Genomic DNA, 16783 nt, shown 5'->3' with positions numbered 1-16783 from the left:
AGAAATTTGGCCTAAAATAGAGCTGCTAGGCATAAAAATACACTGTGGTACTCCTTAATATCTATCTAACTAATTCAAATTAGTGTAGTGGATGGCAAACAGCTGCTGTGCACCATTTTGAACAGTATCCTTCAAGGATGACTCTTGAGATGATCAAAGTGCCTGAAGCCCAGAGGAGGGATGGAACCAAGGGTGAGGGAAATCCCTCCCCAGATCCAGAAAACAGGATGAATTTCCCAGCCTGTTCCTTGAGGAAGATTGCTAGCATCTTGTCTCAGATGCCTTTTTTTTTTATTATTTTTTATTTTTGTTTAACTTTCTTTTCTTGTAGGGGAAGCACGGGAATTGAGAAAGGAAAGAAGATTCCCTCAAGAGGGAAATGCCTTCAGGGTGTCGAAATGCCAAAGACAGTATCTACCACGCTCCTGGCACGTGGCTGAGGCGCTGGGGCTGCAGACTGATACCTACAACAGCAGCACAGTGTGAAACACAGGCACCCCAGCAGAGTCCCCAGGAGTCACACGTGACCCTGCATCGCCCAAATGTCAGACTGTTGGTCCCACAGAGGAACGGGGCTGCACAGTCCTTCTAGATTCCAAAATTAGAACAACTCCAGCATCCCTGTGACTTCTGGTGTGCAGCAGGTCTGCAGTAAATTTAAGTACAGGTCTGTGAAGCCACTGCATGGCCCTGCCTTGCTAGGTGTAGCTCACACAGAACTCTGCTATTTAATGCTGGTCTGTCACAAAAGAGGGGGGTGAAAAACAGCAAAGATGCAGTATTAACTTGGTGCTGCAAAGTGATTTAGTCAGATATAAAGAGACCTTTCTGGATAATTGTAAATCCCTTCGCAATGGCAGTGGCTACAGCCAGGAATTATGGTGCATATTCCATACAGCCATGGCAGCCAAACACTGCCTGTAGATCATGCTGTTTCATCCCCATAAACCTCAGAAAACAAAGGTTAGGAAAAACAAATTTTGGGAGTAGCTTTATCTAGAGCATAAAAACTAGCATGACTGCAAACCATAAGTGTAATTTTTTAAGGGTCCCTACCCTTTCCACTAGAGCTCCTATTTACTAAGTAGGTATGTGGTTAAAGACAACTTGAGAAATCAGACACAATTCAGCTTGTGCTGAGTTTTGGGGATCATGTCTTTATGTGTAAGCAGGAAGGTATCTTTATTTTCTGCAAGCTTTACCTTGAACACAGATACTGAGCAGAGGACCAAAAGATCAGCGAGTACTGAAAGGTTCAGGATTGCTTGTGAAGATGGGTTCCTTTGCTCTAAATAACACCAAATGTCACAGCTGAGATGGCCACAACACACAGAGTATCACCACACTATTTCAGAAGGCTTTAAGCATCCACCTATACAGAGTAACACCACACCACATCAGAAGGCTTCAGGTATCTACCCCTACACAGTAACACCTTACCACTTCAGAAGGCTGCAAGCACCTGCCCTTCTTGTTCTTTAGCCCAGCCTTTTATCCCCTCCTGTTGATGCCCTGTCCCTGTGTGCCCTCTGCTCCCTTTGGTGGTTGCTCAGTGCCCCTGGGCACTCCATGGCTCACTGCTGTCAGTGCTGCTCACCTGCTGCTCACAGCTGCACCCACTGGGGATGAGGCTGGGCCAGCCCCACTCCCAATCACTACAAACAGTGTGCCTATAACCAAATATATGTAAATGGAACCTCTATGTGCTTCTGGAATGGGACACAAATGGAAGAATCTGTAGAAATGCCTTCATGAACTCAGGTCTGCTCATCTCTATTGCACATAGAATTTCTGTTTTTATCCATAACCTTTAAGGGAACAAAATGTTACAGAAGTCTGCCAACACGAGAGCATAAGGGGAAAATCAACAAGTAAGGCACACAGCAAGCAAGTCTTGGGCAAGCAGAAGAAGTGTTTGGAGCAAGCTTCATGAATTTCTCACAGTTCTGATGGAAACCCCATATGAAAAAATACACTTGGATTACAACCTCCACCCTCACCCCACATATCATTTACACCTGAATTCACTTCCAGGAGTTAAATGCTTCAGAGATGCTGACAACAGTAAAATAGCCTGGTCTGGTTTTGTATTTTTTTTAGGCTGCCCATGCAAATACTGGTGTTACAAGTTGGAATTGTTTTCCCAGTTTGTTTCTTACAGATCAAATTCTTAGTCTGTATTTATTGAATTTTCAGGCTCCCAAGCTTTAATGTAAATCAAATAGCTTTCTTTATAATGTTCACTCACAACAATACTGAATTTGTTTATTAGGGGAAAAAAGCACAAATGAATTCCGCAACTTTTGATTCATGCTCATTAGTGACTGAATTAAGGGCTAAGCTTTAGGGGCACAAATGGAAATGTTCTTCCTTCTTGAGCTACATCAGTCTAAGGTAAAGAGATGTCTAGCAGTTCACCTGAGACCTAATTTAAGTTTTAATGCTAACAATTACAGGTTCCATGAGCATGACACTGGGAAATTGTAAGTAATGAAAAAGCACAATTTATCTCATTATAAAACCAAAAACCCCCCAGAAATCCAAAAGAACGAGGCACATTTTACCAAGCTTAGTGTGTGCAATTCAAAGTTAGGGGAGAACTCCCATAAAAAGTGAGGTATTCTCTTGTGGCTGGCAGATTAAATGAGCAATATTTCTCTCTCCCTCTCGCTTGTTTTTAAAATCTCCATAAGCCTGTTTTTATTTTGCATGCTCCTCAGGAAGAGACTGTTAGGAGTAAGTGCCGTTAAATCACATGGCACAGTGCTCTGGAGTGCTGCAGTTTCCTTCGTGGCAGGGGGCTTGTTTGTGAGGCTATTATGTGACCCCTATGACAGTGTGTCTGTCTCCCATGCCAAAAAAATTATGTAGATTTCAGCAAGATAGAGCCAAGCAGGATCTGAAGGTAAATTTGAGAGGGTTCTACAGAAGAAAAGCACTTGGGGTAGCCTGTGCTGCAGTGCCCATAGCAAGACAACTGCATTATTGCCCCAGCCTTTCCTATTTTAGAAATAAAACTTCCAGTCTTCCTTATGACTCAGGAAAACACTTGAGTGGGACTTTCCATACTCCACCTAGTACAGCCCTGGAGTTAAATCACAAAAGTAGCTGCAGGTTTTCATTTCAAAAACACCCAGGACAAGTGGAGGCTTGGGGGCCACGAGAGCTGTTGGGACTGACTCTGTTGTCTACTCAGACTTGAGTTCAGAAGTATTTGGCAGTAAGATTTACTGACCCAATAGCGGGGGTCAGTAAATCACTGCCTTTTAGATTTTCCTCCGGACACCAACAACACTGGAGGAGCTGCAAGGCAACAGAAGGGCTGGAGACCTCCAGGCTATAGGGATCTCTCTTGTGTTTGAAAACCTCTCAGAAGAACCCAGACTGGGTTTTCTTCCTGTGTTTTGCAGAGCTCATCTACCACCTTTTGAGGACTTTCACTGTGCATAAAACTTAAGTATATTTTCATAAAACTTTGCAAACAAATGCAAATAGTAATTTGTAAATGCAACCAACAATTCAAGCAACATTTAAAAGCTTCCTGTTTTTAAATAAATGTATCAATTTTACCATTCTTGTTCTTTCCACAGGTTGGAGTGTGTGTGTCTGTGTGAGCACAGGTGGAGGCCGCAGCTAGACAGCATTCATGCTGCCACACAGCTGTCAAAATATTAAAATCTAGGTTTTTTTCAATTTTAAGCGATTTGATGGAATAGCAGGAAGGCTTTCTAGATAATCTATTTATTTAGTGTGAGAACCTCTGAGTCTGAGGAATCGAAAGGCAAGCAAATCTGCATATGCAAGGATGTAATTTCCCTCACATTTTTACAAAGCTGCAGATGAGAAATAGTTGCTCTCTAGCTGTGATGGTTGCAGAGTGTTCAGCTTTGTGTCTCACTTGCTAATTCCATTTAGAAGAAAGGAAAGCCTGGTTCACAAAGGCAGAGCAAAAATGCACCACAGTTTATATCCCACAGCTAAGCTCTGGGGCTTTATTATTTTTCAGCAGTTCAGCAAATGGGTGACATACTACTAGACACAAAATTTAATTTAAACGTACAATGTCAAGTGGTTTACACTCCAAACTTAACCTACTTTGAAAATGTTATGATCTGGAGAAGGAATCTAGTCTGAAGTTCTCATATTTTAGTCCGGGGAGGGATTAAAAACTGTCACTATAGAAATTCAGCACTGCTGTTCTGATTCCTGGCTACTCTCCAGGCCTGTTGCAGACAATGAAGACGACTGTGACTGAATTGTATTTATTTTGGAGTCCAAGACTCTTGGACTTTTGAAGGGACTCATTGAAGAGTCCGAGACTCTTCTTTATCCTTATAATGTGCAATGGCTGTCATGGCCTTCATCCCACAGCCCTGCCCCAGCCAAGGGAAGATGATGTGTTGACACAGATGGATTTTGCCCTTTTTGGTGGAGCTGTGAGTTTGCTTGGGCAACACATCCATCTGCTGGATTACCCGAGCAGCCCCGGGAGTGCCAGGATGGCCCCGGTGCCAGGAAGCGCTCTGACAAAGATCCAAGACTGTCATGCAGGTTTGAAATCCCAGGGGGAGCCAGGAGGGTGAGCAGGGAACAGAGCAGCCATGAGCAGACGTGCAGCATTTTGTGCTCGTTATCAGTTTTGGGCACAGCAACAGCACTGGCAAGACAGGCAAGGCACTGCCTGCGGGAGAGCCCCAGGACTCCCAAGAGCCCAGAAGGCACCACCTGAGGCTGCTGCCAAGAGAGAGTTTACTGCCCTCGAGGAACCCAAAAATACAGCTCAAACTGACCACTTGTGGACGCACATTTTTCACCAAAGGAGACTGTTTGGGCTGAAAATATCTCCTCCCCCCTTCCATTGGCTTCTCTGCGCTGCTGGCATTCAGCTGCTGAGACTTGATCTAATCAATGCTCATATGGGGAGGTTTGTCTGGCCTGGAAGATGATATTATGGAATAGGTCTATCAAATTTGTCAGTGTCTTCACCGACAATTTTCATGAATATATAACATTGAAATATGGCACATCCATACTGACTTATTCCTTATGGTGCTCAAAATGGCTTGAAAAAAAACCCCTCTGTAATTTGATAATGAGAAGGGATAAAGTCATTAGGGGCATAATTGCTAATATCCAGATCTTAAGAAGAGACTATAAATACTAAAGAATACAAATAGGCAAATGGATTAACAAGATGAGAGCCCCTTGATTGCCTGGCCTCTGAATTCCAAAATGCCACCAAAACAGCCTTATCTATGCATATAATGGGGAAATTCAAGAAAACATCCATCATGGGACTTTCAGCTCAGACACTACATTCTAAAACATACATTACACTTAAAATGCTTCAAAATGCTCTTTCATGGAAATTGCAAGATAAAGTGTATTTCTATTGGATTTGAGGGAAAAATCATACCCATTCATTTATTCAGCAAAACCAAATCTCACTGCACAAACTTGATCAAGGTCAACGATCTGCTATTTGTTGAAGAGAGTGAAAATCTCCCCAAGTCTAATAAATACCTTGGGGTTTCAGAAAGAGGAGAGGCCAGAACTGCACAGAGGCACAAATGCACAAGTGTACAGACCCCGTGTTGACCGTGTCAGCCATGGCAGCCATGGCAAGGGCAGAATGGTGACCCTGACAGGCTGGACAGGGTCAGAGAAGGGCCTCCTACAGCTCTCTCTTCTCAGGTTTGCTTTTGTGTAAAAGAGGGTACCACTTTTTGGGTGATATTGGTCTGGCATTTAAGAGTGCTGGCATAAAGCTTGCCTGTGTAAAGCAATAGCCCTTAGAAACCGAGGCGATGCAAACCTACTGTGAAGATTTACCCCCCAAAGGAATGAGTACCCTTGGCTTTGCAAACCAAAGATTTGTGTGTTATTGGTGAGCATCAGCAGGCTGGCAAGAACAGGAGGGAGCAAAGAAGCTGGTGGAACAGACAGTTTGAATAGCTGGATGCGGAAAAACTCAGCTGGGCTTTGGGACTTGCGGCTGTTTGCAGAGCTGCTGCCTTCGCGAGCCCCCGTGGTGGGCGTGCGGGGGTGGTTATGGAAAAACCCGCACTGCTCAGCCACCACAGTCCCTGCAAAGAGCATTTGGCTGCATTAGCATAATTGACAGCATCAATTATGCCCACTGCTATACTCTCCCCTGGGAAAGGCGGTCCATACAAGCCGATGTTTTTAAAAGCGTGCGGTGCTCACGGTCTCTGCGATTTTTAGTGCCATTAAATGGTAGAGAACAAAGGTATTCTGTGGAAAGCTGCAGGCTCAGGGAAATTGCTTCAGAGGCTGAGGAACTGTTGCTTTTTCACACAAAGCTCCCCATGGTTAGGGCAGCATTTCCTGTCTGAGGAGATACGAAGGTGGGAAAAAAGTAGCACACACCACATTCTTATCACAGCCATCACCATCAAATGTTTCTGCATCTGAAAGAACATGAGGATGGCACAGAGCTTCCTGTCTGGCAAACAGCGATGCATGAATGTTCACTGAGCCTCAGTTTTATACTGCTGCCTTCCTTTTCCCTTACTATTTCCAGAAGGCTGGAGTTCCTGCAGCTTTTTGACACAGCAGTCCCATTCCCCTAAGGTCTCATGACGGGGTTATGCCCCAGACATTTGGGGACACTGGAGGCAAGTGGATTGCCCTGCATGAACTAGCAATTTTTATCCTACATGCTGTTACTGTATGGAAAAATGAAAAATTTAAGCCAGAGGAATAGGTGCACGCAAAATTTAACCTCAGCTGGCACAGGCGACTGTGACTGAGGTTAAATCAGTGAATAGAACCTGGTGAGACCTGCCCAGGGAACACAGTCACCACCCTTGAGAAGCCCACTGAGGCCTGAGCCACACCAGAAGCCCCAAGAAGTGGCTTTCTAAGGAGCAACAGTGGTATCTTCCTGTGCCTGAGGTACCTACTGGACTTCCCTGCTGATTCAGGACGCCTCCATCACTCCCACTTCTGTAGGGGAGGAAGGTGTCCTCTGTCCTTTCCACAGGTCTTTGTCATCTCTCACTGGACCATCTGCTCACACACTCCTGACTTCCTGGTGCTTGGAGACCATCTCCACTACAGACTTGCTCCTCTGTGCCTTGGTTCTGATCCTCCCTGTCAGGTAACCCAGATTCCTCCCTCCTTGGCTCCCAACCCCTGACAACACTTTGCTGTAGTCAATTTTCTTCTACCCACCACCTCTCCTCTTGAATCTGGGCTGAAATATCATCTCTCCTAAGCAAGAGCTGTTTTCTTCCTCCTGCTCACTTGAGCTCAAGTTGCCTTTTGTGCTCCTCTTCCTCCATGACCCATGACATGGCTTTCTTTTGTTACCACTGTGATCTCCTCCTCCTCCCTAATCCCCAACCTGCCTTTCCCTCCCTTCTTGTTACTTCCTGCTGTCTCCTCTCTAGCTGATGTGGGTCCCTGCCATCCTAAAGCAAATCCACTAGGACAGGCTGCACACTGAAAAGGGGCTCCAGGCCTTCATCTCAGCCTGTGCTTTCTTCAGCTCTCCAGCAAGACAGAAAAGATTTAAAATAACATTACTTGGCCTTGTTTCTAACTTAAAATAAATCATTTTGGCCTACTTGGCCTTATCTCCTATTCTCTGTCCCCACAGGACACAACATCAGCCTTTCCAGCCTTTTAAGAAAACTGACTACTACCTCCTAAAAAAGATGAGGGTAATCAAGAGTTTGGAGGAAAGACACTGAAGGTTTTTTTCTTTGCATGTCTCTGTCTTCACCAATGGAAGGGCTCCTTGGAAGTAGGAAACATCTGGACCATGGCTCACCCTTGATCTTTTAGAAATTCATCCCAACATTTTCCTTCCACAGCAACTTCTACCCTCCCTGCTTCATGCTGCAGCAACCCCCAACACCTCTCACTGCTCTGTCTCACTGAGACATCACTTATTCAGAGCTCTATGTTTTAATCATCACACACTGTTTTAAGTAGGAACAGAACAATCATTTCTAAGGCTGGGTGCCCCACTGTCACAGGGATGGCACAGGAGATGACCAGCTGAATTAAATACTGCCTCAGCACTCTCCCAGCAGCAGGAAATGTTCACACCTGTGAAACCGTCACCTGGGTTTCACCCGAGCCATGCAGCTCAGGCAAACCCAGCAATCCACACCTACTCTCTCCAAACACTTCAAAACCACAGAAATATCAGTAAGCTGAAGCAATGAGTGCATCACCTGACCCATTTTCTCCAGACCTTCCCAGAGGCTTTCGTTCTCAGTGTGAGCTGTGAACATTTGCATGCACGTGCGTGCGCACACACGTTCAATTTCTAAATCAATCCTCCCAGGCAAAGGGTGTAAAAAATGTCTCCCAAACCTCACTAGTATTTACATGTTTTTAATTTCAAGTGCCATATAGGGCTATTCAGCCATTATATTTTACTATAGCTTCTAAATAAATTAAACCCATTTATCATGTAAACCCACCACATTTTAAGAACCTTATTAACTTCATAGTTAAATGCTGACAGGTAATATCTATTATGGCAGCATTTCATGGTATCCCAGCAGTGCTATGAGCTGGATTTTCACTTCCTTAAACCTGTATTTCATGACAAAAATATGCATAATCTAGTGCACTGATTCTGTAATTTTCGATAATGTCTGCTAATTCTGGCAAATAATTTACAGTACTTATTTCCTCCGTCACAACAGGTGTTTTATGGCCAGAGTAGCTGTAGGCTGACAAAAATAGAAGTAGCCCATTTATTAAGAAGAGAGTTTGTAGCAAAAGAAAGAGTAAGGAAAGACAGTGTTTTCTTAGAGTAAACCAGGAAAACCATACTAGAAGATGAGAACACCTCAGCAAATGAAGGAAAAAAGAGACTTACACAGATCCTGTGAATTGTGATTCTAACAGAATAGGAACCATACCTGCATAATCTGTCCTTGCATAATGCCCGTCTTCTGATTTTGTAGTTGTTGTAGTATTGTCTGTGTGAAAAGAAATGTGTTGAGTTGCCTGGGGAGCCCAGACTCGATACAGCCCATGCCCCCACCACAGTGCCCTGGCAGAGCTAACTTCCCTTGCACACACATCATCTCTGCTGGCTGCAAGGCTCTCCTGGGCCTGCCAGGTGAAAACAGCAGGATCTTTTTTCTAACAATATGTGATAACAGATTGCAGCTGGGATAAATATATCAGTCTGAAGCAGGAGTTGTCATTTCTGCTCTACTTGAAGTAATTGGGGAGTTTTAATATGTACCCTGAAATGAACTGCCACTTAGGGTGGTTAACTTTAAAGAGACAGGAGTAAACTGGAATGTGTTTAATACACCTGTATACCACGGCCTTGTAAGTAGATGTACTGAGGATTTATGGGTCAGAAGCTAAGGAAAAAAAGCTATTGAGAGTCTGAGCCTCAGCAGACACTTTATTTACTGGAGCTATTGAAAGGTAAATTATCTTCATTTTAATTTTAGAGAAAAACAGGGTTTTTAAAGTCAGCTCAAGGGTTACAGGTGATGCAGCAGCCCAAGAGATGGGCACAGAGAAGCACTGGAGGAACAGAGAGAGCTTCGAGCCATGACTGGAAAACTTCCTTCCAGGCATCTTGGGGCCCAGCAAGGGTCACCTGAAGAACCTCCCAAGCACTGTGTTTGGGAGCACCTCTTCAGGGAATCTCCCAAGACTGCCTCATGCTGCTCCAGTTAAGGGAGCACCAGGGCGTCCATCCTGGGTGGCAAAATGTATCTGAGGGGCATTCCCACTGTCCTGCTCCAGCTGCTGCCTGGCAGACAGAGCTCTGGGCAGGAGGCTGGTGACTGATGCAGAGCCCAGTGCAGGGCTGGGCAGTGCCCTGCTGCTGCTAGGGGCAGGGTTAGGAGTGGTGCCCCCTCTCATGCCTCGCTGTGTCTGCATCATGGAGGGCTCTGCTTCTGTAGCGCCTGTGCTCTACAGTATCAACTGCAGCACTCTAATGGAAATATAACAATCACCAAATAAGAAGCCAGCCCTGGTTCTGGTGGGTTTTTTTTTTTTTTTTTCCCTGAACAAAAATTGAAAACATTCTTTGAAATGAGTTTTGTTATGAGAGTTACCTTGACATCGACCCAAAGACATGACTTCAATTTTCTCCTGTTTCTGGCATGATGCCTCTTTGATTTGACATGCATTATCATAAGATTTCCCATCGGAAGCACAAAGAGGATTGAAGTTGGTTTGAGAACAGTCAATGTTGCACACACACCTGAAAAGATATAGAAAGAGAAAAAAGAAGAGGCTAATATGAGAAACTTTTTCAAGACATCATAAATACATCTCAGAAATATAAGTGTTTGTATTATCCTGACTGTACAATGCAAATCAACATAATGAAAGCAGAAAGTTCTGTCAAGAGGTCATTTGTATTTCTTGATGGAAATGAGATGCAGGGAGAGGGAAGAAGCACATAAAAGAAAGCAAAAAGAAAGATAAAAGAAGTGTGTTTTACATGGAAAAAAACTGTACCACAGCATTCCACTTGTAATCCCCTGTAAACCAAAGAGATATGCAGATAAAGCAAGCTGCTGAGCCCTCCTGCAAACTAAAGAGCCACAACATTCTCCTCTGTTCAGGTGCCATCCATTGTATGGAATACCACATAAATGTGGGTTTATATTGATTTATGTTTTAATTCTGAAAATAATTACAGCACCTAGAGGCCCTCTGATTGTAACAGATGTGAAACTGAAGCCTCACTTCACCCCACTGGGATGAAACCAGCTGCCAAGACTGAGACTGGAGCAGGGATGTGACCGCACTCTCTCTGTGCCTCGGGCTGGTGGGATCTCCCCAGCTCCTGGACACACAGAGGCTACTCACTATAAAAACCAGGGGAATGCTGGTTTAGGAAACACTTTGTTCACAGGGACTTTCTGAAGCACTTGGATAACTCAGCAAGCAAAAAGCCTTATGCAGGTGTTACCCAGGAAATTCTCCTGACCTAGTGTCCTGCTCTGTGAGGGGTAAAGGCTCCCATGTCCAAGAGCACAGTGTGAGGCAAATGCAGGCAGGGCGGTGATGGCCCCATCCTCAGATTGCTTAGGGCCATTTCCAGAGACTCCAGAACCCAGTTTGTGAGCTCCTGGGCTGCCCTGTGATGTGAACCAGAGCACAGGGAGGTATTCACTTCCACAGTCTGCTCTGGATCTGAACTAACACACTAATGTGGACACATCCTGATCCCAGCAAGCTTCACCACTGCTTCTAAGATGGAGACACCTAATTGTTTCCATTGACAGCAGGCTGCAGACTCTTTTCTTTAGGTTTCTCCTATTTCATTATCATTAGCAGTGTCAGACAGCCTTTGGCATCGGCAGGGGAAAGGCACGCTAATCTTCTGTCCCCCAGCTGTGCCATGTAACAGACAGCTCAGCCTCAGCAAACCCACTGTGATCTTGCTTGGGGACAAACCCAGAGGTCTAACCTGGCAGCTGCTCCAGCTCTTCTGAGCACGTAATTGTGCACATGCTGCTATCCAAACTCTTCCTGGCTCCTCCTGACATTAAGGCAAAGCCATGCGATTGATTCTCTATCTCCAGCCCCCTGGTTGTGCTGAACCTGGCAGTGCCAGCTCCACAGCTCTCCCTTTGGAAAGCTAAGTAATGGAAATGTCAAGCCTCCAGCCTCGCTGCTTGATTTAAGAAAGTGTTTAAAAGTCAGTCCACCTCCCATTTGCAGCAGACATCTGGACACCTTTGACTACTGGAGGTGTAGAGGGATATACACAAAACTTGGGTGGAAAGAGGAAGAAGGAAATTGGAGAGTTTGGGTCAGATCTCTTCATCACCCTGTTTGGCTTCTGGCCTCCAGGAATGTGCCCAGGGTAATAGAAAACAGTGGAACCAGTAGCTGTCTTTTATTTTACACTGGGTAGGTCTATTTACCCCAAATATTCACTAAATACAGAAAACTTCAGTTTAAAAAGAGGCCAATGGTGAAAAGCTGTGGTTATAAATTAAATTACATGATTTCATAACTCGAAGAAAAGCGTCTAGCTCCCTGTGTGTAGCAATTTCCCCACACTGATAAACATACAGAATATAAGAAAAAAAATATCCAGTGCATTTCCCAAGAATCTTCTTATCAGCAGAATAAGAATGTTCTGCTCCACTGAAATATTAACCATCATCATTTCTTCCTGCAGCCATTTCCAGCTTCCCACCTTAGTCAAACTCACTTCATTAGGAAACATTTACTGCTCAAGTAATAGCAATTCTTTCCACGTAGCTCTACCATTTGCATTTCAGATGGGACACAATCAGCCATATGCTCCTTTTTTTTTTTTTTTTTTTTTTTTTTTGTAATAAACCAGCTAAGAAACAGCTTCACTTCTCTACATTTTCCTACAGAAAAATGAGTGAAGGTTAACATATATTATGTTTCAAGTCAAGAGAAAATTAAGCCAATGGGAAAATTACAACAAAAGGGTGCTCTTTAGGGGAAATCTCAGCAACTTTGGATGCAGTTTCAAGAATACCTAGGGGATGCAGGAACCTATGCTCAGAGTTAGACACTTTAGAGACATGTTTTTAAGGTGTTTAAATGCTTCAAGATGCACACAAACACTTTGTGTGGGATTTCTGGTATCTGAGAGACCTATTTCCCACTGATTTCACATACTGCTTCAGAGCCCACTAGGCATTTATTTACATCTTCTGATACCTTCCAAAACACAAAGACCCAAAATGACTTTCCTGACCTCTTCCAGCAAAACTGAGAAGAGAACCAAGGTTTTTCTGTACCCCACTCTAAAATTTCAACCAGCCTTTCTTCCCAAGCACCACGTGCTGCTTGTGCTGGGGTCAGATCACTCTGAAGCAGAAAAAGACTCCCTCAGGATGACATCAAATGCTCCAAAGCCTTATAGGATTCCCTGTGTGAAGCCTGATTTCCAGGGCTAGCTAGAGGGATGCTGAAAAAACACCACACTTGCCACCTGGATCTTGCTGCAAGGATCATCCACTCCTTGCAGTTTTCAGCAGACAGCTTCTAGCTTGCACCCACAGTTCATTACTGCTTTTGCACTTATACACTCAAATCCTACTTTAAGGCTGCACAATTAAGTCGACATCAAATATATGTCAGGAAGTGAGAAAGGTAGGATTGCATCAGGAAGATTAATGTGCCTGTGTTGCTGGCTCTTTTGAATTTATAGTGCTTCTCTTATCAGGGAAAATGATGGTACTCCAACACATTTTTTCGAACTGGAGGAAGCAAAAGTCTGCCCATTTGGACCATGCTGCCAAATTCCAAAACGGCAAATTGCAGTGAAAAAGGTGAGGCATGTACTCCAAACCTGTGTGTCCAGGCAAATGCAGCCTCTGAGAATAGCTCAGACTTCAGGGGGATCCACCAGTGAGGTAATAATTGCATAATGAACAGCACTTAATGCATTGGGTTGAATGAAAACCTGTAAAGGTGCCTTCGCTTCTTGAAGCATTATAAAATGCAAGAGTGGGACTCTGTTTGGTTAAAGAAGAACCAAACAGTGACATCCCTGCTCGGCTCAGGGTGTGTGCTAGGTGAGAGTACCAATGGTGTTATTTTCTGGGCACAGAGAGCACCTATGGCTCTTGTGGGACACAGAAAGGCCCTATCCTTTCTGGGTCCCACAGAGAGAGCCTCCCCCTAACCCTTGCCAGGCACAGGGCTGGCAGCATCCACCCCACTGCCAAGGGTGTGTCCAATGGGCTGGCTGGCTGCCTGCAGCTTCCCAGTCCCTGAGGCACTCCAGTATGCCTTGAATTTTAAGTAATTGGATCATTTGACCATGTTATCATCCTGCCTCTGACTTCTGATTATAGTTCTATCAATAAATCTATTTGCTTTCTGTGTTCCTAAGTGTAGCACTGAAGAAAGCCTGGCAATAGAAAGGCTGACTGAGCGTTCCTGGTGCTCAAGACGCTGTGGGAAGGTCAATGAGGTCTCCTAGGGGGTCACAGAATGAAACTGTACCCAAGAGCATACACAGAATATGTGTGTAAGATTTAACCATGCCTTCTGCAGTCAGAAATGCAGCTTTAAAAGCCTCTGTGAGGAAGCCTCAAGACGTCAGCAGATACCCTGCAGCTCCTCTGAGTAAGGAAGGAATTCTGTTCCACAGGCCCTTTGCATCTTCAAGTAATGGGCTCATATGTTAATTGATTAAAATTTGGGCTGCCACTATAAACAATCATTAAACAAGGATCATTTTCTTATGTCTTTTCTTCCAGGTCATTGTGATAGTCTCCAATGCATTCCCTTTCTTTTATATGCTTTATTTTATTCCATTTCATTTCACATGATGATAATCCTGGAGGAGCTGAACATCCAGAAATCAATATGGTTACTTTGGTGATCATGGAATCAAAAAACACCCAAAGCAAACTAAAAAGACTGTTGAAGGGGCAACATTGGCACCTCCTGAGGGGATTTTGGGCTACATCCCCATGGTGGATCTTGCAACACTGCTTGATGACGTTGCTGGACTCTGTCATGAGAAAGTCACACCCAGGATGACCAGAAAGTGTCTGCAGGCAGAGGTGCAGCTCTGCAGATAAGACGCAGGAGAGGCCCAGGAGGATGCCTGGGGGAGAGCTGGCAGAGCTGAGCTTAGCCTGAGGCAGGTGAGATGCTGACAGGCACCTCCTTGTGCCTCACTGCCCATCTGTGGGGTGTGTGTCGCTGCACTCTGGTCTGTGAGCTTTGGCAGCTTCCATCAAGGCAGGAACTGCAAAGAGGGTTCCCAGCAGCACAAGGGAACTCATGAGCATTTTGGGATTTCACCTGGTTATTGTGCTTCATCCCTCCCCAGGGAAATGAGAGAGGAGCACAAAGAACTCCTTCCCAGTCCGGATCCTGATCACAAAGAAACGCTGCCCAGCCCTCAGCCTGCTCCACGTGCCTGCAGTGGTGGGGATGTGCTGCACCAGGCTGCTTGGCCAAGCTGGAGCAGCCAAATTGGCTTCCTGTTGAATGGGGTCAATAAATCAGACAGGGGTGAGTGGACACTCTCCTAATGCCCCACGCTTCTGCAAATAACATATGGTATTATTTTCTGGGCAAAAATAGTACCTTTGCCTGCAGAGAGCAAGATACTGAAGAGAGGATACATGGCTACAAAGGGCTGTCCCTGAAAGGAGGAGCTATGTTTTAAGGAGGAGTCTCAATAAAATGAAAGACTTGTTCTTTGCCCACGAAGGGTAGGAGGACACTATAATTCTATTTCCTTAGTTCATGAAGAGAATGCAATCATTAGTGATACAACAATGACAAAAAGAAACACACTCCATGCTTTATCTTTCTCCTAAGACAACAATTAAGTTTTTGTTTCCAGCAATGTATTACTGGAAAATAATTTAAAAAAAAATAATATGCTGAGGTCCTGGCTAGGGTTAGGGCTAGGGTTAGGGTTTTGAAAAGCACAAAGCCCAGGGCTCCAGGCACACTGCAGCTGCAAAGGGCATCCCAAGGGGAACACAAAAGTGCCACAACATGCCTTCCTTCACAGCTTTTTCCCTGGGACCAGCCCTAGCCCTAGGCTGATTTCCTGCCTAGGGCTAGGGTATCTGCACGTAGCATGAGAAAGGTTTCTTATGTAGCTCTGATGGGAAGCGAGGAGGATAAATGAGACAATGCTTCCAAAAGAGTGGTTTCACTGGCAACAGATGAAGGCATTATCTGCACTTAGCATGAGAAAGGTTTCTTATGTAGCTCTGATGGGAAGCGAGGAGGATAAATGAGACAATGCTTCCAAAAGAGTGGTTTCACTGGCAACAGATGAAGGCACATTTCTGTCAGAGCGAGATGGCAATGGCAGTTCTTCCCCATTCAGCATCTTTTATTTAGCCCTCCGTTGTTTGAAAACCTGAGAGCATTGTTGGTACTACCTCTGATTATTAAAGATTCATTTCGTATTCAGACTTTGCTGGCCATGGGTCATTTGCTTTTTGGAACCGGAGCAACAGAAAATTCTGCCTGAGATATCTGAGAGAGAAGTACTTAATGAAATGACTAATGTCTTCAGCCAAGTGTCTAGTTGATTACAGGGTCCAAACAGCAGAACAGCAATAAATCTGCCACAAAGAGAATTGTCAGTCAAGAAAAAAAGGCATAAAACCAAAGAGACAGGGAGGCAAGAGCTAAAAATGTGAACATGCAAATCTAGTGTTATTTTTACTAGTCAGAGCTCTGATATTTGAGCGCATATGCTAATTTGGTCAAGTGTGAGATCCCACCATGTCTCAGAGAGCACTATTTTACAGGGAAGGTGAAGTTCCATTCTGCAATAATTTTAAACATTATATATTTTTTCCAGGCATGAAAAAAAAAAAAAAAAAGGCAATGAAAACCCCAACAAAATTTTTGCAGCTTAAAAAAGTCCAAAGCGCTTTGCCACAAAACAGCGTATAAATAATAACACAGTTGCTGTACATTTATGATATTTCAACCAGAGACATTTCATATCTTCCTCTGCTCTGACTAGAACATGGTGATCAGAAACTCAAATTTCTGTACGTCAGCATAGACCTCTCCAATCCCCCTGCCCCTCCGAGCAGGACATTAAATGCCCATTTAAAGCAAACGTGGCAGTATATATGCCTGCATAAAGAACCTGGCAATCAGTCCCAAATGCCTTCTCTATCATCAAGGTTTTTCTTTCTGGTACACAGGGCATCTTTGTTGACATTACCAAAAGGCAAGCTGAAATGAAGCCAGGCTTAACATTATGCCTCAACAGTGGAACAGGCATTGTAGCATGGCTCAGGAGGCTGGTGGGAGCTCTCAT

General features: G+C 44.4%; 1 protein-coding gene across 2 annotated transcripts in view; it reads right to left on the bottom strand.

The window, feature by feature from the left end:
* Positions 1-16783, bottom strand: part of TMEFF2 (transmembrane protein with EGF like and two follistatin like domains 2) — a 123620-nt gene that overhangs the window by 21252 nt on the left and 85585 nt on the right. For both annotated transcript variants that reach the window (XM_041403217.1, XM_041403218.1), the window contains exons 6-7: positions 10074-10222; positions 8907-8966 (exon numbers count right to left, since the gene is read on the bottom strand). In XM_041403217.1, the coding sequence (XP_041259151.1) occupies positions 8907-8966; positions 10074-10222 (209 nt within the window). The remainder of the gene's footprint in view (positions 1-8906; positions 8967-10073; positions 10223-16783) is intronic.

The sequence above is a fragment of the Onychostruthus taczanowskii genome, unplaced genomic scaffold (genome assembly GCF_017590055.1).
Source record: "Onychostruthus taczanowskii isolate IOZ18803 unplaced genomic scaffold, ASM1759005v1 scaffold20, whole genome shotgun sequence".
In the NCBI taxonomy this organism is placed as follows: domain Eukaryota; kingdom Metazoa; phylum Chordata; class Aves; order Passeriformes; family Passeridae; genus Onychostruthus; species Onychostruthus taczanowskii.
The sequence above is the reverse complement of the archived record's forward strand: the minus strand, read 5'-3'. Positions and strand labels throughout refer to the sequence as shown.